At 38.8% G+C, this 23,529-nt stretch overlaps 1 protein-coding gene across 1 annotated transcript in view; it reads right to left on the reverse strand.

Moving 5' to 3' along the window:
* The window catches only part of ANO4 (anoctamin 4), a 137,499-nt gene that overhangs the window by 33,239 nt on the left and 80,731 nt on the right, over window positions 1–23,529 (reverse strand). Inside the window, exons 10-16 of the mRNA XM_026076113.1 lie at window positions 20,686–20,792; window positions 19,811–19,866; window positions 18,869–18,990; window positions 12,214–12,348; window positions 11,311–11,407; window positions 10,694–10,754; window positions 4,665–4,747 (exon numbers count right to left, since the gene is read on the reverse strand). Coding sequence (XP_025931898.1) covers window positions 4,665–4,747; window positions 10,694–10,754; window positions 11,311–11,407; window positions 12,214–12,348; window positions 18,869–18,990; window positions 19,811–19,866; window positions 20,686–20,792 — 661 coding nt within the window. The remainder of the gene's footprint in view (window positions 1–4,664; window positions 4,748–10,693; window positions 10,755–11,310; window positions 11,408–12,213; window positions 12,349–18,868; window positions 18,991–19,810; window positions 19,867–20,685; window positions 20,793–23,529) is intronic.

The raw sequence follows: 23,529 nt of genomic DNA on the forward strand, positions 1-23,529 counted from the left end.
GGATATTCTTGGAGAAAGACTTAGCTACCTCTGTTTACAGCCTTGCTAGTTCAGGTAAGTCATCATGGTTCTGAGCTGCAGTAGGGCTGCCACACTGCCCTGCCCTGAGGGAGGTTCACCAAAAACCTCATATCCTGTGCTACTTCTCTCATGACTGACGTTAGAGATGAGAGACAGCACTAGGCTGCTAGGATGGGCTCTCACAGTGCTGGCAGCCCATATACTTTAGATCAAGCTTTACGATGCTCTGATTCATGCTGGAGAACTGGCTCATTGTACAAATGGCTAAAGGAGAGCACACAAATGGCTATAGACTGTCTCTGCAGCTTTTCTGCCAGACCTCTGCTGGGCACTTCTTTGCAACAGCCAAGAGCCCAGCTCACCAATTTTAGCCACTTGCAATGCTTCAGCTGCATATAACTGAACTCTGCTTGATTTAAAGTTACTGAATATGGCCATAGGTTAATCATTCTAATAGCTTGTAAATGACCAGACTTTAAATGACTGCATTGAAATAGATGAATTTAACTATGCGTGCAAACTTTTAAAATGTAAATAAGACTAAGATATCCTAAAATCCTACACCATTTTTATAAAAAGTAACACTTAAATTCCTCCTGAAAAAAAGCCATGTCTCAGTCTCTCAAATTTTGAGGGCATTTTCCCAATGCACTTAATTTTCAAATTCAAGCAACAACCTGGTAACATGACAGTAAAAAAAAAGGTTAAGTGTCATGTATGGTGGGCTGCAATGCCTTTGTAACTGATTATGCGCTTGAAGGAGCCAGCCCTGCATTAGCTGGTAGTTGAGTCAGACAAACTAACATACCTTTACCATCTCTATCTCTTACCATTCTCTATCTGTATCCCATCTATTGAACTCACAGAAACACAGTTTGCATGTGGGACCACTATACTAGCAAAAGAGAGAATGTAATGAAGCCTAGAGGAAATACGCTTCTGAAATTTGGCATAGCAAAAGTTATTCTTGGTATACACAAAGGCTAAGCATGTTTCTGGGTAGGCAGGGTAACACCTTGCTGTTATTCCACCCTGCCCAAACTGTTCCTGCCCTACCTAGGCAGAAAGCTGCAAGAGACCAGAACCAAGCAAGAAAAACAATGCAAGTAGTATTCCCATGTGCCCAGGGACAGCCAAAAGGACAGGGTGTGATGGCAATGTAGCAGGGCACTTCAGAACAACACCCCACCAATTGACTTACTGAGACACATGCAAGAAACCCTTTCTTCTCTCCAGCCCTCCCTAAGCCAGGATTTTGATTATACTTTACAAGCTGGACTATAGGGAAGTCCTTTTATTGTTATCCACCCATCCATGAATCTGGGTATTTCCTATGAACAAATATTTCCTGTGAACAAAGTCAATTCAGATAATACAAATATCATTTTTATAGGTACATCTCTGCCCAAAATTGAAACTCTGGCATGAACCTTAGTATCTGTTTAGTGACACTGAGCAATGCTGAGCACAGCTTGGGACAGAAAATGAACAGTACTGTATCTGGCAGAGGTTGGTGATACAAAGAAAATGATACCCTGAAGAAAAAGAAAGGTACACTGCAGATAGCCACAGAAGCCATATCTCAGCTGGGAGTCCCAGGAACACTGCCCAGCTGGCTTCTGGTTGCATATCTAGCCAAAACCCAGTTATTCTACATGTTTTGTACATTGCGACTCATTTCCAAAAAAAGGAAATCCAGATGTGCAGGGTTGAAAGAGCCAGAGCACCTTCAGCCCTTGTCCCCAAGCTGGGAGACCCAGACCCTTTGGGAACAGCAGCGTGTCCTCCCTGGGTGAAAATGCTGTAGAACTAGAAAGCTAAAGTGGTCAGGAATTCACAAAATCATATTTCTGAAGAAATTTTAATTCTCCTTCCTGACATCTTATTTCATTTGTTTGTCTCCTCATTTAAAACAGAAAAGCATTAGGAAAATGACAGAAGGCCTATAAATGTTTGGTTTTCAATTTATTATTGGTAAGAATGAACAACACAAATTTTCTTTAGTAGTAAAACCTCATTTTTCTATTTGACAGTGAAAATTAAAACAAGCAAAAACTAGATGTGGCAGCTAGTGTTAATAAAAATAACAATTCTCATTAACAAAAGCTTGCAACTTAAAATGGTAATTAGAACTGTTTAACTGATTTTTGTAAAATAGCTAATATTACAGTCAGCTGATTTGTCCAGTGATAACTGAATGGATAACTGAATGGATTGTAGAAACAAGATTTAATTAACAGTGATTTTATTAGAAAGCAGGATTTTTAGGAGTAGCCTGTAGATCCACCCCTGGAAGTAAGTCTCCTTGCAAAGCACATGGCTTGCAAGTCATCCTGCTTGCAGCTGAAAGGCAACGGCAAAGTAAAGAGGTGGGCCTGGAACCACAGCACAGGGAAAAGACCTCACCACTTTTCCACCCCCGGACACCTGCTCCCAAAGCTGTGACTGTCTGGGGGGCAGAGCCCTGCCACCACCCAAGTGCCAATGAAAAAGTGCAGTACCTGATACTCTGGAAAGAGGGGGCAGTAATCAGTAGAGCTGACCTTGAAGCAAGAACATTTTTGAGCTGGGCAGCAGGGCTGGGCAATGGTAGCTCCAGCATCTTCAGAGAGATACCTTCGGGAGGCAAGCAGCTCCCACCTTTGGGATGAGGACGCTGAACAATGCAGAAGCGAGGAGCTGAAGTCTCAAATGCCAATGAGATACTGATGCTCTGCTGAGTGGTAACATAAATATCTGAGAAGCAGTACTTCATATCCCCCAGCTGACTTCCTATTGGGGTGTTTAATATCTAATTCGGGAGGTAAAGATACCTTTTGCCTTTGAAAGGCTGCTACCTCAAGACCCGGAGGCTGACAAAACTCCCTCTAAGACTGGGAGAAGACACAAGGAATAGCCTGGAGCATGTACATTCACTGTCACCCCAGGGAGCCTGAATGAACCTGGTGTGAAGAAAACAGACCTGGTGTCCATCAGCAGGGAACAGACATCCTCAGAAAACTACAGGCACGCTATGTTGTTCTGCGGGCCACACTGAAATAGTATGCCAGTGGGACATAAGCATGATGATGTTATTCGATAGACATCATAAAATAAACACATCACATTTCTATGAGGACAGTTCCAACATCCCAAACTATACCTGTCAGCAAGACCAGGCTTCCTGGGAAAAACAGAAAAGGGGCCTGTACATGTAGTGTATGTGTTTGTGTATTTTGTTCATTTAAAGGCCCCTTCTCATTTGGAAGCACTGAGCTGGAATCCTGACTTGGAAACTGCAGGTTAGTACATCAGTCTTCTGCCCTAGCTGTTAGCAGCAGCAGCAGTGGCTTTCTTGCAACCAGCCGTGAGGGGACAAGGTCACTGCAGTTCAATCCTAATCAATATCTGAAGCTCTAACAGGAGTATCTCAGAGTGCTCTCACTATGACTCATCAGCACTGGCAAGAGCAGACTGCTAATCTCAGGAGTGATAAATCAGTCCTAGAGTATTCTCTAAATACTCTGACAAAAGTGCCAACCTATTTCCAAGACTTGACAGCGTATGAACAAAGTAATGCTCCTGTTGTTACAAAGAAACCAATTTTCAGTTTTGTCAATTATTTCATTTTAGGTTCTTGGCTTATTTTCTTAGTCATTAAGCATTTAAAAAAATATTCTACCAACAAATGAGCAAACGTAGCATTTCATGGCCTCAGTACATTACATTGCCTTGTAGAGACAAAAATCCTATAACTCAGAAGTCTGTTTCTGTGCTGGCAAGATTAGTGAGAAAGAAATTCTTCCACAAATATACAAGTCGAACTGCATTGAGCAACTACAGCAGCCTCTTGCAGTCCCCCAAGAGCTTCAGTACAGCCTCCAGAGAGGAAGGAACTCAGCCTCTGCAGACACCCCTGTGTCCAAATCCCACTCTGAGGAGCACTTTTTCTGCCATACCTACCCTTGAGTCTTGCTTTTCTCATGATAAAATCTGCCAGTTCCACCTAGACCCCTGCTTCCAGCTCCAAGAGCATGTTCTTCCCTTCTTCTGGTAACCACAGCAGAAGAAAGTCTAAAGCTATTTTTCAGCTTTTAGTTCTGAGTCCCGGGGATTTCCTCTACTAAGAGGAGATGAATTAAGTCCTTTGATTGAGTTAGCTTGTTATCTCCCTCACTCTCTTCACAGCACTGTATATCCCGTGTATGACTGGAAGGTAACCAGTACCTGAACTTTCAGAAACTGGTACAAGCCCTGTGAGGCTCTATCTCCAACAGCGTACTTAGTGGCTACCTAAAGAAAAAAACAGCTAAAAACTCATTTGCCAAAATTCATGCCCCCCTGGGCTGTCAAGAACTTCCTTAAGTTCAAAAGTAAAGTTTGTTAACCTCCCCCCAGAATGTACTTTTTTTCCCCAAAACCTCCCACAATGACAACCATTGATGAAATTCTTTTGAATTTACATGGGTGTAAAAGCAGAGCACAGTTTGTCCTGGGGAAAGTTTCTTCACTTCACTGAAACATCTGAGGAGAAAAACACTTACTTCCTTGCTCCTTAAGTTTTGAAAAATAAATTGAAAATAAAACCAAAGAAAAAATATGCTTACATTTTTAATCAAATCCTTTTGTATTAAGGATTAGGGAGAAAATTTTTCTATACAAACCTCCTCTTCTTCCCAGTCTATCAAGTCCCAGTCATAAGCAATTACTGCTCGCCTTCTTTTCCAAAACTCCAGAAAAACAGTTGCTGGAGCAAAAAGAAAAAATACAATTTTTTTTTTTAAGTCAAGAAAATGTTAACTACTGTCACAGAAATGTTGAATGAAGCTGTTACGTTATTTTCATTTCTTTGCATAAATGAGCTTCTTTGAACAGCAAATCATGCTGATGATCAAAACTGCCTTGAAAAGGTATTACTTTCTAAGGATTACTTTGCTTGTGTCAAGCATGATTGAAGCTGTAGAGATTTCATTTAGTCCTAAATGAAAACATTTAATTTCAAATGAACCAAGGGAAGAGTCTCAAATAATAAATTGTTCCTGTGAGTCATCATAGCTAAATATGGCAGATTTCTGATGATGCAAAAGGTTTCTTGGGGATAGTGTAGATAAAGTAGATAACTTTCCTTCTCTGAACACCATTTAAAATACATATGCACCGGAACCCAGAGGAAGCGCATTCTAGTGAATGTGCAAATTCTATAGAAACTGGAGCTTTTCTCTTATACCTTGCTAACCTGAAATATTTCTCTTACAATACAGGAGGGTATATATGTGGTGCGGCATTAACTACTGACAGTTGAACAGTTTGTTGTACAGCCCTTATTGACAGAGTTCATGATACCATAACACGCCTGTGTATGACTGTGATTTCATTTTATGATGGAAGGAATGATCAAGGAAGCATTTAATCATACAATTATGCATTAATATTCTAGAGATTAATCCTGAGACTATTTATGGCTACAGTTTTTTAAATTTGTTATGTTAAAAGAATGTAGAGGCTGCCTAAAGCTAACTCAAATTGATGGAAAAGCTTCCTCTCCCATGGTGAGTTTGGCTCTTGCCTATATTGCCAAGTCAAAAACAGCAGACTGATAACCACAGAGAACACAAAACTCTGTTCATGAGCTAGGATAATATCAAATCTAAGAGTGCCACAATAGGCTGACAGTATGTCCCACATCCAGTACTAAAGGGATCTCCTTAATAGACTATCTGCCCTACTGCTGTGTATTGCTAATGACATGATATGACAATAAGCACTGTCATAAATTTGGTGAAAGTGAGTTTTTACCCAGTAAGGATTATTATATTTTTAATGTGTTAGCCAACACAGCTAAGATATACTTAAAAAGTAAACTTCTGGAGCAGAAGACATAAGATGTCAAAGGCATGTTTAAGGAGGTAGTTCCTTGATGTGAAGTTATTTCTAGATATCACACCACTCTTTTTCTGAAAGCTGGAGATACCAGGTACCAGATTACCTGTTACACTGGGTAACCAGCTGCTTTGATCTCATCTAATGAAGAAAGTCAGATCAATCTCCTGAGCCTAATGGGACTATGACTTTTTGTAATAATTGCAGTGTGATTGGTTGGGATCAGCAAAAGAAAGTGCTCATGCGGCTGCTGCTGAACCACCACATGGGTTCATTCCTTGCTTGTCTTCTGGTGGAGCTCGTATTGATTTATTCTGTGTGGGCCAAACAAGTAGCCCTCATAGCAATGACTGGCAAAGTGTATAGTCTCTCTTGGCTCCCATTTCTGTGCATTTTTCAGTGATCTGGGAGACACAAGCCTGATTGATTAGTATCACTCTATTTCCATTCCAAAAGGAAGCTGGAAGCAGGATTCTTGGGGGCATGAGAATCTACAGGCATGAATCTCTCAGATGCGTCTATGATGAACAGTACTTCTTGTCTCTCTTGTTTTTCATGTTCCTGGGGGGGGGGGGAGGAGGTCTATACACATTATATTCAGTATATTTAGCATCTGTCAGATTTGGTATGCTCAGTTCTTCAAGCTCCCTTTCAAAGCTATTTTCAAATCATTAGGTGCTAAATAGGATCATCTGCACAGCTCTGTTTCAGCTTTTATTGTGGCACATTTTTCTCCCTCTATTGAGGTCAATATGCACTTTTCCCTTGCTGCATATTTTGAAATGTGCTATAAATAACCATCTTTGATTGATTCACTATACTACTGAGGACTTTAAAAAAGTACTGCATTTTGAAATTTCTCTGTTTCTTTTCCAGTCAAGTGATCACTAATACCTTATACCACCCATTAGCATCCTTTTCTGACTATGACGGCATAACACGATTCAGTTGTACTCACTGTTCTCCTGTTAGAGTGTTTCCATTGAAACATTTATCCCAGATGCTGAGAGTTCTCCAAAAATCCTGCCTGGAATTTTGAATTTGTCATAGGTATTAACTCCCAGATCTTCTGCTGTTTTTTTTTGTTCTAAATTACGCTTGCCCTCTTTCAAAACTCAGCTTTGCCATTCACTCCTCAGCATCCATTTGTATGAACAGCTCTCTTAATGTCACCTCCTCAAATGCTTTTAGACTAAGTTATGATCCTGTCTAGTAATGTAGATAGCCTGTCACAGCAAATAGATAAAGACCTTCTCTCAGGAATCCTCTCTGTATTTAGAACACCATTTAATATCTCTCTTCTCATTTTCTGGAATATATTCTATTATACTAGGAATGCTGCTACAGAACCTCCTTAAATTCTGCCTCCTCAGAGAGCAGATCAATGTGAATGTTTTATGCTAGAGGCAAGGTCTGTAGGTAAGTAGTATCTTTTAATAGACCAGCTGATACAGTTAGAAAAATGTTTTATGTTGGCATTTCTTATCTCTGGAAAAAAATGTTAAATTTTTCAAGGTAGGTCTTTTTCCTTTCCCAGCTTTGCCTTTCAGCAACTGTTCTGAAGCTACTTTCCTTATCAAATAAAATATGCTTCTAGGCAGACAAGAAGAAATTATAAAAAGGACTTCTCTTGTGTCCCTTAGTCCCCCAAAGACGTGCAGAGTAAGAGAAAAAAGCAGATAGAGAAACTAACATCAGTCCACTGTTTCTCTAGCAAAGCATTAGAAATGGTTAATAGCTGGGTGATATCTTCTGTTGGAGAGTGACAGAACTTTGCTACTGAGCTTCAGGCAACATCTAGACAAAACCATCTTTGGACTAGGTTTCCTTAGTATTTCAACTGGCAAAGCAAAATGCTATACTTCCATCTGGCTTTACAACAATATGTTTGGAATCAACTGAGTATCAAACTTACCTAGAAATTTTTCTGAGAATTATATGTTTTTTCACTTCATATGATGACATTTATTTGGAATGAACATCTTTCTCTCACTTTCTCTTCCTGTCTTTGGTAAGAATCCAGTTTGAACAGTAAAAAGAGAGAGACTTCTTCCTAGCAACTGGACTTACTTTTTCCTCAAGCTCGACATATCTCAAGGCATACCTAAAGGGCAAAGTGTAGGTGTTTTCCTCTAGCATAGAAACACTAAAAATGCATGGAATGACTGTTGTGTGCTATTGCTCCCATCTCTTTGAAAGCTTTGAACATCTGGAAAACATCATCAATATTAGAGATTCCCAAAAGGAAAAATTCTTTGCGTTTCTGAAATGGAGTGAGCATTAATAACAATCTGCTCTCCAGGAAAAAAAAAACCAAACATGTTTATAGGTACTTATTATTTCCTATGGAGTTCTATAATTTCCATTCTTTTAAAAGGGGTTTTCCAGTCAACAGAAGCTCCAATATATGAAAGCTTAGACTAACTACCAGCAAATTCCTTCAGCGTACCAAAGGAAGACTATCTTTTGTTCGTTGCTACATCAGTCTAAAATTAAAATTATCTTAAGTCTGTTGTCTTTCTGTTAAACTTTAGTAAATATCATATTTTTTCCTATAATATCAATTACTTTTACTTCTTATATAATGCTTTGTTTAATCAGAGCAGAAATACAGTAAGTAAGGTGATGGCTCAGTTTATTTTTTGACGAAAAGTGTATTCCTATTCTAATATCTCCCAGCATGCTAATCTTCTAAAACCTTGAAAGTTTCAGCCCTGCTTGGTTAGGGTCCCTTATCCCACAATGAAATATTACAGGAGGTGGCAGCCTGCGCTTCAGAGTGCTACAGCCAGGCTCCTCAGTGCTCCAGAAATTAAGCCGCCCACGTTCATATTTGCAGTGGCAATTCCTTTCCATACCCTAGCCACAGCAGTTTGCTCATCATTGGAACAAGTATTCTATTTCTATTTAAAAAGCAAGCAACTAGTCCACTTTGTTTATCAACTAGAGATATCTGCAGAGTAAGAGGAGGAAACCACCATACACACTACTTCTTCATGGAACACCTGGCCTCCCCATGCCTGCTTTTTGGAAACCCCAGTCAAATGGATGAGACTTCTCCCTCAAGGTGGGTGTTCACAAATGGATGTGAAGACAGTGAAGAAGGTATTTTAGATAATAGACTGTGGCTAAGCTCAGGCTAAAGAGGTAACATAATTCTAGCTGCTCTCATTCTCTTTTTTTTAAAAAGTACTGCCATCATTATTTTATGTTACTGCCTCTCAAACTGGATCATCTAGAAGGCTGGACTTTTCACAGCCAATTCGTCATCCACTTGCCAGTTATTTCATGCCAATGCAAAAACATTTCCACAATCAAAATGCCATCATTGTTTCCTCTCTTCCCCTATGATTTACTGAAGTGACAGCAATGTTTGCAGCTGCCACTAGGCCTATTGAAGACTGAAAATCCACTTAAGACAGGAGGTAAGTTAACTCATAAATACAGTACCAGAAAGTCTCTGGGAAGTGTGGTTTCCCTTGTTCTAATGCTACTTTAGCCCCAACTGTAATGAAAATACCGCCACAACCTCACATGTTGCCACAGCAGCATAAACTTTCAACAATCTGTTAGCCCATCAGTTTTCCTAGCTGTCTTGGAAATTCTCAACTTCAGTGAGTGCATAGAGAAAGAGGCTGAAAAGCTAAGTATACACATAAAAAGCTTTGAGGGATTGACTCTGAAATTTTTGGTGGTACTCAGCTCTGGCGTAACTCTAAAACAACGCTGGAAATAGCAAGGAGAAACATTCAACCTTTACAACCTGTGGATTTTTTCCTTAATTTAGTTTTTGATATTTTAACACCTCCAATAAATCATGAAACAGGATGAACAGACTCAACTAGAATATGAGCTGAATTAATTAGCTAACTAAGACAAAAACATAATTTTGGAGGAAGGAGGCTAGACAGACCATTAGGCTAACCTATGGTCTCCTGAGAGCTCTGACATTGCCTCTTGGCTACCTTTTGTGACTCAATAAAGCGATTCACTATTTGAAATGGAGATCATGAAAATTACTTGGCCACCTTTCCTAAAGTGTTTGAGATGTGTGAAATGAGATAAGAAATAGAGAATAATGGCTAAATCAGGATGACTCAGCCTCCCAGAGCTGTGGGATAGGTATCATTTTTGAGACACCTCATTAAGGCATTCTCTAAAGATGTGTGACAGTAATCTTTTCTCAGGACAGCATGGTAGCAGCTAAGAGCCTGGGCATGCTCAGGGCATGTTTGAAAGACTTCATGAGCTGCCAAAAATGACTGTTCCCTCTTGCCTTCAATTCTGCCTGCAAGACCACAGTAGGCAAAACAGCTGAGCCAGAAATAGAACTGTTCTGCAGGCAAAATTCAACCTCTATGGCAACAGTTAGATCACTCTAGGATCAATTTACCATTCAAATAAATCTCCCATTTATTTCATGAGAGAAGGCTTTATTGCCTTTCTGAAATCAAGGAAAGATTGTGCATTAGTTCTTTTTAGCGCGCACACTAAACTGAGCTTCTTTAAACTGAGACAAGGCCTGAACACTAACTGAGTAAAGGTTTCAGTGGCGATAGATCTAAAAACACCTGCAAAACCTGGCATGTAACTATCCACATAGACACTGCATACTGTATTCATACTTAAAAAAATTAAAAATACTGATTCCAGCCACTTCCATCTTCTTTTTGCAGAAACAGAAAAGAGTCAAGGCCTATACCGTGTACCTCAGTGTCTGAAAAAGGTGTGCTGGAGTTTACAAAGGCCTATGCTGCACCACAAGCTTTAAGGAAAACATTCTGGAATTACGCTTATCAAAAGAAAAACTTACCCCACACTGCCATGAAAACAGCAAAAAAGACAGTAGCTCCATTGTCAAAAAGGTGGGTTACCTGAGAAAGACATTATTAGGCTGATCAATTTACGATAATAAGGTTTTATTTCCTATTTTTACCTAATAAATTTAGCATGATCCAGAGCACAGCTGGACTGACAATCCTGAAGACCGAAACCCTTCCCTTGATGTGTGATGTGCACCTGTCAAAGTCAGAACTCTGTATCGGCTGACGAGCCACCAGTCTGGTCTGGGAGTGACCTCTGCTAACTGTAAGTACAAGCAGTTCAAACTTTGGGTTTATTTCAAACCCAAAGCATTCATTTTGTGGAGCTGTGTACACAGGATAAGATAAAGGCTGATGCCAGGGATGCTGTAGCATGTGCCTCTAGCACACGACCTCTGGGGCTTCTGAATCCACCAGTACAAATTGCATCCAGGTGTTCTACAGCCCAAATTTAGTCGTCGTAAAAGACCACGGATGATAAGATTGGCTGAATTTAATCTCTCCTTTGAAGATTTTTATCTACCCAAACTCACTAAAGGCCCATGGAAAAGACTAAAGGAATGCTGTTACCAAGAAAGCATTTCTATTTGCATATTTTAAAATGTACCTTTGCATAAACACAGCTGTCTGACAATCTCATGAACGGACAGTATTTATCACATATAGGACACATTATGATATCTGTAGCTTGGCAGACTTCTTTACTGGAAAAAAAAAAGATAAATGTTAATATTTTGATGCACAACAATCAGTCTTAAAATGAATAAATAACTTTCTCTAATAAAAGTTGCTTATGTTTCAAACAATACTGTATCAAACAGTATTGGTTCTTTCTGTAACTGAAGGCAAGATGCTCATAATCGCATGTGTATAATGAATATTTGTTGACTGCCTAAGGCTTCAGAGTTTACAGTCTGGGGATCCAGGCTGCAGAGGATAGTTCTTCAGAGCCAACCTAGCTACAGCCAACCTAGCAGTAGCTTTTTAGCATTTCCAGCTTCTCTGTGAATCAGAAGTGACCTTCTGTAGGAGAAGGGTGAGAATGAGTGCTTGTTTAGATAACCTTGACTCATTCTTGTGAGTTCCCTCAGGCAACATCTTAAGCATGGAAGACGCAGAGATGTAGCACTCAGGAGAAGGTCCAGGGAGTTCTTCATGTGAAAATGCCTCCCGGTGGCGGGGCTTTGGGAACAGCCTTGAAGAGACTGAAACTTCCACACTCTTCTCTGGCCTTGTGAGAGAGTAAGGAAGGACCCCAGGCTGTACCTTTTTCCTACTTCAAGCTGAGTGGCTAGCACCATCAGCAATCAGAGCTGGGCAAGAAAAGCTGCATCCCACCCCAGTTCAGGGATGCTCAAAACAGGGTACCTTAGGAGAACAAAGCACTGTCTCTTCCTAAGTATTCATTTGACAATTCAAAATGAAACAATTGACAATTCATACAAAGAGCTCTTAATTTATTTATAATAGCCCAAAGCTGTAATTTCCCTAACCAAAGTGTTCACATTACCTGACTTGGCAGTGGTTCAAAGTGGTGACTCCATACAAAAAGACAAACAATCCAATGAAGGCAGCTGGGAAGAGCATCCCCGTATACCAGCCTAACCAGGCAAAGTAGAGCCCAATTTTCTCACCAAAGTACCGTCTGTTTTAAAACACAACACAGCAAAGTTAGCTGCTGATTAGAATAAATCTGCTTTATCTCATTTGTTAACAGAAAAAATATTTTTATCATATCTGAAGAGTGGATTAAAGAGCAGAGTCAGAATTTCCTAAGGGAAAAAAGACAGCAATTAGGCGTCTAAATCCACACTGAGGTACCTGCCTCATTTTTACAATGAACTTAAAAATTCACATTTCACAGTTTACAGTGAAGTTAGTGGAGATGTCAGAGAGGAAACACTGAGTTCATTTTAAAAAGCTTCTTCTTCATGTCTTGATAATAAATGGCTTTCTTTGCTTCTTGGCTGTGTAACTGTATTTCCCAAGTAATTGTACTGAAATCAGTATGGGCACTTTTGTGTAAAATGGATATAACAGAAAAAATGACTTGGGTCCAAATTATTTCTAAGATATTAATTAACCAGATGTTATTCTCCAATCCAGTTTATTTTCATTTTCTTATTTCTATCGTAGCAGAGTTCCCAGGAAATTAAGCTCATGATTCTAACACAGATGTAAAGTAAAGTTCAAGTAGGATCCAAAAAACTTTATGCATTATCTTCACTGACTTGAGGAAAATACTATGAATTAATTCTGATTTGTCAGCCATATTGTTTAAAAACTAACAGCAAAGTGACCAGGGACCTCCTATTTGTTACATATTCATTAGCACTTTTCTTCTTCCCAGACACAACCACACCTTGATTTATGCATTGAGGGATACCTCAAATGCACAAAAGCCCTTGCAGGATGCATCAGCATAGGAGCAGGCTGCATGCACTGTCCTGTGTTTGATAGCCTTGTGTATAGTAGGCTGATCATCGGATTAGGTTGCTTTACAAATTAATATGTAATTATCACAATTATAATGAAGATTTTAAGAGATTATTTGCAAGATTAGTTTTGAAGAATGAGGCAAGATGATACTGCCCTTCAGAGACTTTATGGCCAATTTAAAGCTGGCTGTCAAGTGAATTTGAGAACAACTGCTGATGAAAACCCACATTTATGCTAATGATGAAACTTCTGAACTGTCCAGGGACAAAGAGGGAAGTCAGCCAGCACAGCTACCTTCATGTTACCAGAAAATATTCTCGGTCAAACTTTTACAGTGAGGAGGAAAAGACCACGATGGACCGCTGGGCTGGTGGCAATGGAGGAGAGAAAGAAACACTTTGTCTGGAATGGACAAAATCATCAGTTTAAACTGCATGTCCAGAATTTCCAGCCTAAGCAATATCTGTCTGACTGAGCTCATGCTTTGCAGGGTGAAGTGAATAAGACTGACCTACACTGATTATTAGCATTTGAGTTTACTGGTACTGTATGAGAAGCCAAATGTTGTCATGTTGTTTTCATTCTTCTGTCATTCAACAGAGATCCAAATTTACTGGCTAAAGAGGTGGAAAGCTAACAGTAATATGCTCAGTTCTGACAAGGGCAGCAGGTCTGGTTGTAAAAAGATACACTGGCAACTGCTTTTAAGACCTGACTTAGAAGTGTTAGTGAACCCTTCGGTCTAATTATTTGGCTGAAACACAGGACGTCAAGCTGTGTCTGCCTCACTGAAATAGAAAGCTCACATTTTATGAGATTACTTGTATTGAGTATTTATGGATCTGTTTTTCTCCATGTACACAGTTCAAAGTAGTGAAGTAAACCGAATATTCAAGATTTATCTTTTTTATTTCACTCCCTACATTTGAGTATGAATGTTTCCACCTTTTTAGCTGAAGACCATTCTTGACAAACTTAATTTCCTGTTCCACTGAGCCTTTCCATCTAAAAGTTGCAAAACTCAACACTCTTTTATGATCTAGGGATCAAGTAAACAGTTTCATCTTAGTCTAAGACCCAAGCAAAGTTCAGTCTGCTCATAAGGAAGAATGGAAACAGTGGGGAGCAGTCCAAATCCCTGCAATGTAAGGAAAAGGCATCTGAGGCCACCCGTGAGCCGGGTTTTATAAATTTAAAAATAAGCACTGTATATTCACTTTACTTTGATATATACTGGCTTAGATATATACGAACGCTATGTATACGAACTATCTACCTTCACTTCACAAGTGTTATTACACAGGCTGTACTGCTCTCATTGGCATCAGGATCAGGTTTATATTTCATTTCTTCTGACCCAGTAGTTAGCATATTTATTCTGTAAATCTCTGCTCAGATACCACTCACCCAACTGAATACTACAGAAACACATTGCGGCAATAAAATGGTCTTTGGAGACCTGACCAGGTGCCATATTCAGAGCAGTTCCATACCCTCATCATCCCAGGAGATGAAGCTGCCTTAGAGATATTTTTGCCACTTCCTTCCTTCAAGTTGCACCAATATCAGGAACAAGCTCTTTGGTTCTTATCTATCACTGTTACCATATATTGGATGGAAATTTCATGGAACAGCCCATAATGACGGCAATTCTCTTACCCAAATACTGACAGTTTATCCAGAACACATTCATGTATGTGAAGAATTGCAGGGATTTTTTCTAGGGTGCATCCCTGCACATTACTTCCACTTATATTTCACCTATTATCATTCTGCTCATTGTAGGCCTCTCAGAAAATTTTCAGCCTCAGCCTCAATAACATTCGCATTTCTGTTAATTTTGCTAACTCATTATCATCCAATTTTTCTGACTGTTAATAGTAATGTAGAAAAATTATGCTTTGTATCTTTTGTGGTTCTCCCACAGAAATTTTTCTCCACATAAAACTTCAAATGCAAAGACTAAAAAACCCTCAAGCACCTAATAGAATAAAACCTCTCTCCTATCCTCATATATGCTATGCCATTAGAATAAAGAAATATAAAGAAATAAATCTCCGTTTCTCAGTTTTCTGCTGATATGTATATTAGACCTCCAACACCACCTACCTTAACTGTATAATGTTTTTCCTCCCACTCCATTCTAATGGTAGAAATGCCACTGACTTCAATAGGGCCAAAATATCAATCTCAATATTTAGCAGTAAGGCACATTTTTGAAATCTTTTAAGCTACAAGGTCTGATTTCAGACCATAAAATGTATTACTGCATTTCTCTATGTTTACTGAGCTTCATTATATTGTTTTGGGGGTTCAGAATGCGTGTAAGGACTGGAATAGAGACAGGTTTGGACCCTAGCCAAGAACTTATCTATCTTCATTAATTCTTTTTCAGGTCAGAATGCAATCCTATAAAGAACTTATTACACCACAGAAACAAGGTGTAAGGCAGCCAGAGCTTTCCAGCAGATGTCTTGGACACGTGAAGCTTTCTGTTATGTCAGGAAGAATGGGGGGAGGGAAGAAGGCTTGACAGAACATTAAAGGGGAATTGACAGCTTACAATCAAGTCATTTAAGGTAAACACAGAGCAAAATACAAGTTATTTAGGCATTAGTTTTGCTTCCAGTTCCATTTAGACAGTTTTACAATCACATCATAAATACATTTTTTGCATTCTCTTTTGGTCCTGTAAATGAGACACACAAGCAGCAATACAAATAACTCCCAGACAACACAGGAGAAAGAAGTTATGCACAGAACGCTGTCAGGTGCATGAAGGAGGAGATCCAAAGTCCCCAGGAGTCACTGGAATTGTTCCCATTGATCTATATCATCCTAGAGCATATAAATATAGAGAGTCCTATCTTTTTCCAGTTGCTATCAGTTCAAGGGATCTTAAATTATTCTTGTAAAATAATTATGGATTCTAAATTTCAACAGAAGTGTAATTAAAATCATGGTTCCACATCTGTTGATTAACAATGGTGCCTTTGCAACTGTGTCAAGTATGCACCTTCGTACCGCTGTGTCTTTCAACGCAGCGTGAATGCAGAATCATGCAGTTCCCTTCAAATGGCTTTTTGTTGTTTATTTCTAGTTACTACTAGCTCCATAATGGCCAGCTGATCAGATTAAATGAAATCTGGAAGGCACCAGATTGACAGCACTATAGATTTAAGACTTCATTTTAACAGCTAAGGGAAGAATAAGACAGCATGAAAGTAAGAACAATTTCCATCACCACTGCTGCAGCTTGATTTTATGGTGGAAATATTACATCTATTAATGAGAGGGTCATTTTATTCTCTATGACTAATTTATTCCTTAGCTTCTCTAAAGCACCTAATAACAGGAATGTCACCTGCGAGCAGTGAGTTCTGGCCAGATATCTGAGGAAGAATTATCATCAGTCCACTCTTTTTGTACAGATGGCAATGCTAATCCCTTCAAGCATACCCCACATACTTGCTGGTCTGGGAAAAAAATAGAAAAGTTGCTCCTGCTGCAGAACTGGTACCAAAAAAGCTTCTGCTTGAAGTACACATACTGAGATGCTTCCAAGCGAAATGAACAAGTCTTGCTGGTGTTGTCAGCTCTTCAAGGAGAAAAATCCAACTCACTAGACACGTGAGCTCCTGAGAGTGGCAGTAGACAAGAAAGACTTGGCAGGAGCTAAGGAAATGCGAGGGATCTACCATCTGTGAAGTGAGAAGAAAAAGGTATTTCCCCTCCTCTCCCGTCACCCTTCCTGCAGTGAATTTATTGCAGTCAATGGTGCGTTCCAAGCAACGAATGGCAAGCTGGCCTGGGGCTGCAGCTTTGAAGCCCCCCCGAGTCTGACTGCCGCTGTGACTCATGCCGCTCATGGGGGGAGCCTCACAGCACTCCCTGCCCCTTTCCCTCTCGGATGGGCACCTACTCCAAACCACCACAGGACACCTGTGAGCGCAGCTAGGGTGACTGCTATTTTGACTGCTTATCTTCTCTTGTAAAATAGCTGTGGAAAAATCTGTGCATGTCACTGTCTGATGAGAAGCTTAAAGATCCTGCAAAACCTTAAACATCACACTCACACTACTCAAGTAGGACTCTGCCAAGGTCCAATACAATCACGTGTTTAACACTGCTCATTCTGTTACCATTTATGCACATACTTAGAAGACCTTTCAGATGCCTAACAACCCATATTCAAGGATGACTCTTAAACAAAAACCCAGATATTGACTCAATGATACTTTCACAGACAAGACATATAGATGAAGAACAGTAGCCCTGACCACCAGTCAGAAAAAACAATGGCCAAAATGATTTTAAAAAATTATAGATATAAATCTTTCATACTGTGACATCAATATCCTATTGTATACCAGGGAAATTAAACAATTTCAGTATAACTGCTGGTTCCTCAATAAATCATCAATTTCTGTAGTGTAATTTGACAAAATTTCCATATTTTAGTCCAGGCCAGTGTGCTCAGAAAGAAATGAAAAGCTTTCACAATTTATTTATGAGGTACAAATACATTACTTTGTTTTCTAAAGCATTTCAAAAAATATATGACTCAGTAAAATCCTCTTATTGTATTTCTCTGTGAATTTTTTCTCCATGAAATTGAACATCTCATGCTTCATGAAATGGATGGGTTTTATATGGCCTAAAACATTAACACCTTCTGTCTCCAGGGGATCCTCTATACATCTTTCTATTTAGAAACAGTTTTGAAAATCAATAAAAGCAAAGATTTCTATCAGTTACAGGACTTATAAAAGGGGAAATTCATGGATTGGACCAATTGCATGTGCTATATGACCCTTCCAAATGGCCAGCATATCAATATCTTCAATGATTCCAGTACATTTTAAGACTTTATTTATAGGCCCTTGTAGCTTCACATCCTTCTCTTCAAGCAGAAAAAGCCTACTAAAGCCCAATAACAGTTTTGCCAAAGGGATCTGACTCTCTAGATAAGCATAAAAAATACATAACCCTCTATTAGAGCATACGAGCCCATTTGGAAACTTTGGTTTAAAAGGGCTTTGGTAATTCAGAGTCAAGCCTCAGCTTTCTAAGTGTTTCTTCCTTTCAGGCTATTTCCAAGTTGAAAACAAATCCAGATTGTGGTGATGTGGCTGGGCTGAGTTTGGGGGAATCAGCAGAGAAGAGACATCAAGCTTCCACCCATCATTAGTGTTGCGAACATGGTAGCATGCTCAGCGTCTGTGAGCATCATTAAACTTCATCAGGGGCCACTTCTGTGGTTGCTTTTTGGAAAAAAACAAGACGATCTGGCTGATGACAGCCTGTTTTTTTTTTGTGTGTTTTTTTTTTTTTTTTTATCAAAGCCATGCTCTGAGGAGGAAAAAGAACTTCCCAGCGGATGGCAATTCAACCATGTTTCCCCAGGCTCCACAGATTTCTCTCTTACCCTTTTCACTCCTAAATATTCTGCAACACTTCCATTAGAAGATTGCTTTCAGGAAACTCAAGAAGGAAGTTTTCTTCGCTTTCCTTTCAGCTCCTCCTACAAGCTCCTCTACAGACATTTCTTTGAACATAGTGGCAGGAATGAATAAAATGGGTTTCTCCCACCTCACAATCAGTTTTTAAGGACTACAGGAATTACCTGAGCTCTTTATGGCTTTGTCAGAGGAAGGACAAAATGGCAGGAGAACCCATGCCCAAAGCACATATAACGTGACATTTTAAAAGCAGGAAGATCTTACCTCACGAGATCCAGCGGCTGGTATTTATACCATACTCCCCAGGAAGCCCAGCACTCATAAAGCAGGTGTCTGTGGTTTTCTGCCCCGTGGGTTCTTATGGAATTCTTACTTCTATAACTTCCCTAAAATACAGATCTGGACATTAACGAACAACAGTAGCAAAAAAGAATAGCTACCAAATCTCTCTTGCTAGGTGTAGGGATAATACAATTTATGCAAACTCTGTACTTGAACACCAAAAGATAAATATGACATTAAGAGAATGCTTTCCTCTGACTTGATTGAAATTTAAGACTATTCTTCCTAAGAAATGTATTTGATAACAAGTGTTCAAGTCAAAGGTTACAAACTGGAGAAACTGATAGAGAAATTCACAGCACGATATTTTCCCCCTCTGAAAATATACTGATTCATCAAAATCAAAAACTTTCCACAGAACAGATCCAGGACAACTCTCCTTATTTGTCACCTTCTCTCTCCCTCCCCCCACCCCAAGAAAAAAAGGTTTTTCAAATGTGCTATTTTTACATTTTAGCACCTGAAACTCTATGTTCTTTCAGTCTTTTTTTAAAAATTTTAATACATTTACATTTAAAGAGGTTGAAAAAAGGTCAATGTTGAAACATTCTGAGATTACTGAAATTAAACTTGTCTTTAATTCAATCAGAATGTTTTTATTTTGATTAAATAAATTTAAGATTCTAATTTTTTCTCTCCTAATTCAGGACTGGAAAGATGCTTCAGTATCTCAAAAATGTTGTAAAATGGTCACAAAAAATGGGGCCTTCCATATTACTAAATGGAAGGGATATCAGAGACAGGTGTGGAATGCAAAAGAGAGTTATAATATTATTAAGATTGAAAATGAATGATTTACACAAATAAGCTTTTGATTTTGGGGGAAGTGTAAGTTGGGAAGGGAACAAAAACTGGAAACAATACCTCATGAAGAGGAAATGCAGCTTCATAGGAGCCATTACTGAGCAATCGATTCAGACCTAAAAACCAAAAAAGTATCCAATTATTTACCAATAGGACTAGAATAACTGCTAGATAAATAAAGCAGAACATGTTTTTATGGTTGGTTGGCTAAATGTAATTGCAGCCCACTGACAGTAAAATATACAAGTAGAAAAATGTATTTTTCAGTTTTGATGAACTAGGGGATAACACAAGCAAAGCAGACTTTTCAAAATTAATCACAATCTGTGATTTATTGTGCCTGAGGTTTAAAGATTCATTTGTCAAATCCATTTTCAGCATCACTTTTGTGAAATCAGTGACCTCACACCAGGATTGAAGTTTGGCTCCATATATTTTGGTCTAATGATATGTTAAAGCTTGTTTTATATTAAAGCTCGTTGGAGGACGCTATTTAGACGAAGGACTGTATTTCTTGAAAGCTGAAAACTTCAGGGAAGATCTCTATGCTTTTGAATTGCAGGATAGTAAGGCAGCTGAAACTCTTCATTTTCATATAACAACAATTTCGTAAGATATGTTCAGTTTATGTCTTATGAAAGCTGCTGGACTAACAGACAGAACAGGTACAAGACAGACTGCAGGAGTAGAAGGCCAGCTAACACACTTGAACTCTGAACCAAAAAGATCACTATTTAGTGCCAAAAAGCAGTCACACACCCCACTCAGGCCCTGCCCCTCTCTGCTGAGAGCAAAAAGAGAAGTAATGAATAACTGCTGAGACATCGGCACTTTTTATCTGCAAAGTCACTGAACTAGGACTGAACAACTACAGGCAATGAAAAACTAAATGGAATTTAGCACCCACATATAAAAGCACTTAGCTCAGCACTTACCAATTTTGTTTTTCCCTTCTTCATATTTCACTCTTTGTAAAATATGGTGTACAATTCTACTTCTTGTAGCGTTATTGAAGAAAGTGTCTTTGTTGTGTATGATGAAGCTATATAAAAACACAATCAAGACCATGTCAGAAATATATAGTAGCATATTTAAAGCAATGCTGAGTTCCATTAATTTCTATAGCACACCAAGAATCTACGGTATATGAGCAAGTGTAAGGAAGATGAAAGGACACCAGATTAAGTGAGATGATTCACCAGAGAACATCTTGGTATCGGTATTCATTCCCTAGCAAAGAATGATGTGGAAAAGTTTGCAGAAAGATCCAAGATATTTAATCATTCATTATCATAAGCCTCACATTAGATAATTTGTCAAAAACTACAAAATTCTTGCACAAGCATTTGAAAAAACACAGGATCTGTAAGTGCAGCTGCAGAAATTCACATTTGATTTCCATTTCAGACTTCTTTGTTATGCTTTACCATTAACAGTCAGATGGAAACATTCATTCTGTAAAAAATGATTCAGTTAACCACAGTTACTGAAAATCAAAATACCATGTTAGAAACTGAAAATATTATATATTCCAATGTTTGGTCCTGGAAGCTAAAATAGAGTAGAAAAATAGCTTTCAGGAGCTACTCATGGAGTTATGTATGAACGCAGGTTCAATAGTTTAGACAGGATTGTAATGAATCAAGGAAATTCAACAAAACATTAGCCACAAAATATATTGTATTAATTAGTTTGGCTGGCATATCATATATTACATAGATTTCTTAGCCACCTACAACATACATACTCAAGGCAAACACTATATTTTAGCATATCATCATGGTCTCCAGAAAAATACAAACAATATAAGTGTTTTAGATTAGAAATACCGTTTATACTTGTCACCTAAATACTCCTAAAAAATTCTCATGCTTGTCTGAGGTGAGGAGGGGCTTCAGGCGAGACTGTGAAAGTCATTTAGGCACTTGAATAAGCAGATAGGTGGTGGACCTTCTGATGAAGTAGGAGTCTGTGCATGTCCTGAGGAAACTCAATGGTTTTTGAAAATGTGGTTCTTAGTAACCAACTGTATGGAAGGATTCACATTTTTCAAAGTACTTTGGACAGGACATAAGATTATTTCCATCTTCTGTGCTGGTGAAGAGCTAGGGAAGTAAATAAACTGATAAACAAATAAAAAGGTGAAATCATAGAGGTGTCATAGAGAGGCCAGCTTGCAGGACAGCACACTAGACAAGTCTGACTTTAACTGAAACAACCTGAAGAGGGGGCTTGGCATGTATTTATGTTACTTTGTCTTCTACGCAACATGGGATTCAGCGCTCATTTTTTTCCTCAGGTAGTTTTGCCCAAACAACCCCCCCTTTTTCAGAGTGAATCTTTACTCATAGGAAATGATATATGGCCTTGCCCTTCCACGTTCGTTTGGAAAGACAGCCAAGGAGTCCAAATTCTAGACTTTAGGGCCTCCATGTCCTCCCTCTCTATTATCAAAATTCTTTGCTGAATTTTTTTTTTTTTAATCAATTCCTTCACCTTTTTTATCAATACAAAGTAGGCAGAACCTGGCCCTCCAGAGGCAATACAGGACTTGCACTGATGAAAAAAAGCAACTGGAGCTGTTTTCAGTGTTGCTATTAGATTTTATTTTATGATCTTCAAGCAAGCATGATTTCAAAATCTTTGTTCTGTACCCTCTTACAGTCAGTTAACTTCAATTAAAAACACTCCTAGACTCATATAAGAAGGCTTTTCTATGTGAATGCAACTGAAGGAACATTAATTGCTCTACCTGCTTTTAGGATTATGCCTCTCCACTAAATTCTATAACAAACACATACAAGAAATTGCTTTATATTACTGGTTTCTCCGATTCCACTTCACATACCAGCTCTTTCTCATCCCCAGAAGGGGAGGCAAAACCCTTTCTATCTAGATTGAAGCTAACAAGTCCCACATGATCCATCTCCTGTCATAAATCTATGAGTCAGCAGAATAGTTCCACCTTATTGCCTTATCCTAAATTTTGGCAGCTACCATAACCAATACATGGTAGGAACACGGTAGGAACAAATTAAAAGAAAGTATTAAAATAGAAATGCCTTGGATATTCTGCATTTTCCTACTTCTTTTCTTTTTCTTTTAATGTTTGGCCTTCTTCTCCAAGATCCCACCTCTCAGGTAGCACTGAATTTTAAAGGAGTGTGAAGATAATTTACAAAACCAAAATGGCACAGTAATTTTCATTTTGACTCAGCAGTGAGTTCTTGTAGTATTCAGCTGAGAATTGAATCTCCTTATCTGGGTAACTAGCAAAATTGACCCAGATAACATCAGTAATGTTGATCTAGTCTCCTTGTTACATAAGATTATTTCACCCATCTGTTGTTATAACTGTGTCATACTGCAACTATAGGTAGTACCTGCAATAGCTTTTCTGGACAAGTATGCTAACAGCCATTCTGCATTTAGTCACTTCTATTTTCATGAGTCATGACTGAAAAAAAGGTTGAAATCAAACATTGTGCACTTTTAAATGAAATAAGAACTATTTGTTTAAAGAGCATTTTAGTCATTTGCATTCAGTTATAATTGTAGTAACTGTATCGTCACAGTTGTTGATCTCACTTGGCCTAGAAGGAATGTGCAGATGTCTCTGTGAAGCAGATGTTAGCATCCCAGTATGGTAAATGCCATGAAAAACCCTGCCTATTCCACAGCTAGCTGAAACAATCCTAAAATGTAAGTAAGTGTGAGATCTGCTGAGCTTCTGCCCTGCCCATCCTTGCGCCAGTAGCAGGCATCTGAGGGCAGGAGGT

This window comes from Apteryx rowi, unplaced genomic scaffold (genome assembly GCF_003343035.1).
Source record: "Apteryx rowi isolate R43461 unplaced genomic scaffold, aptRow1 scaffold_426, whole genome shotgun sequence".
NCBI classification, from domain to species: Eukaryota; Metazoa; Chordata; class Aves; order Apterygiformes; family Apterygidae; genus Apteryx; species Apteryx rowi.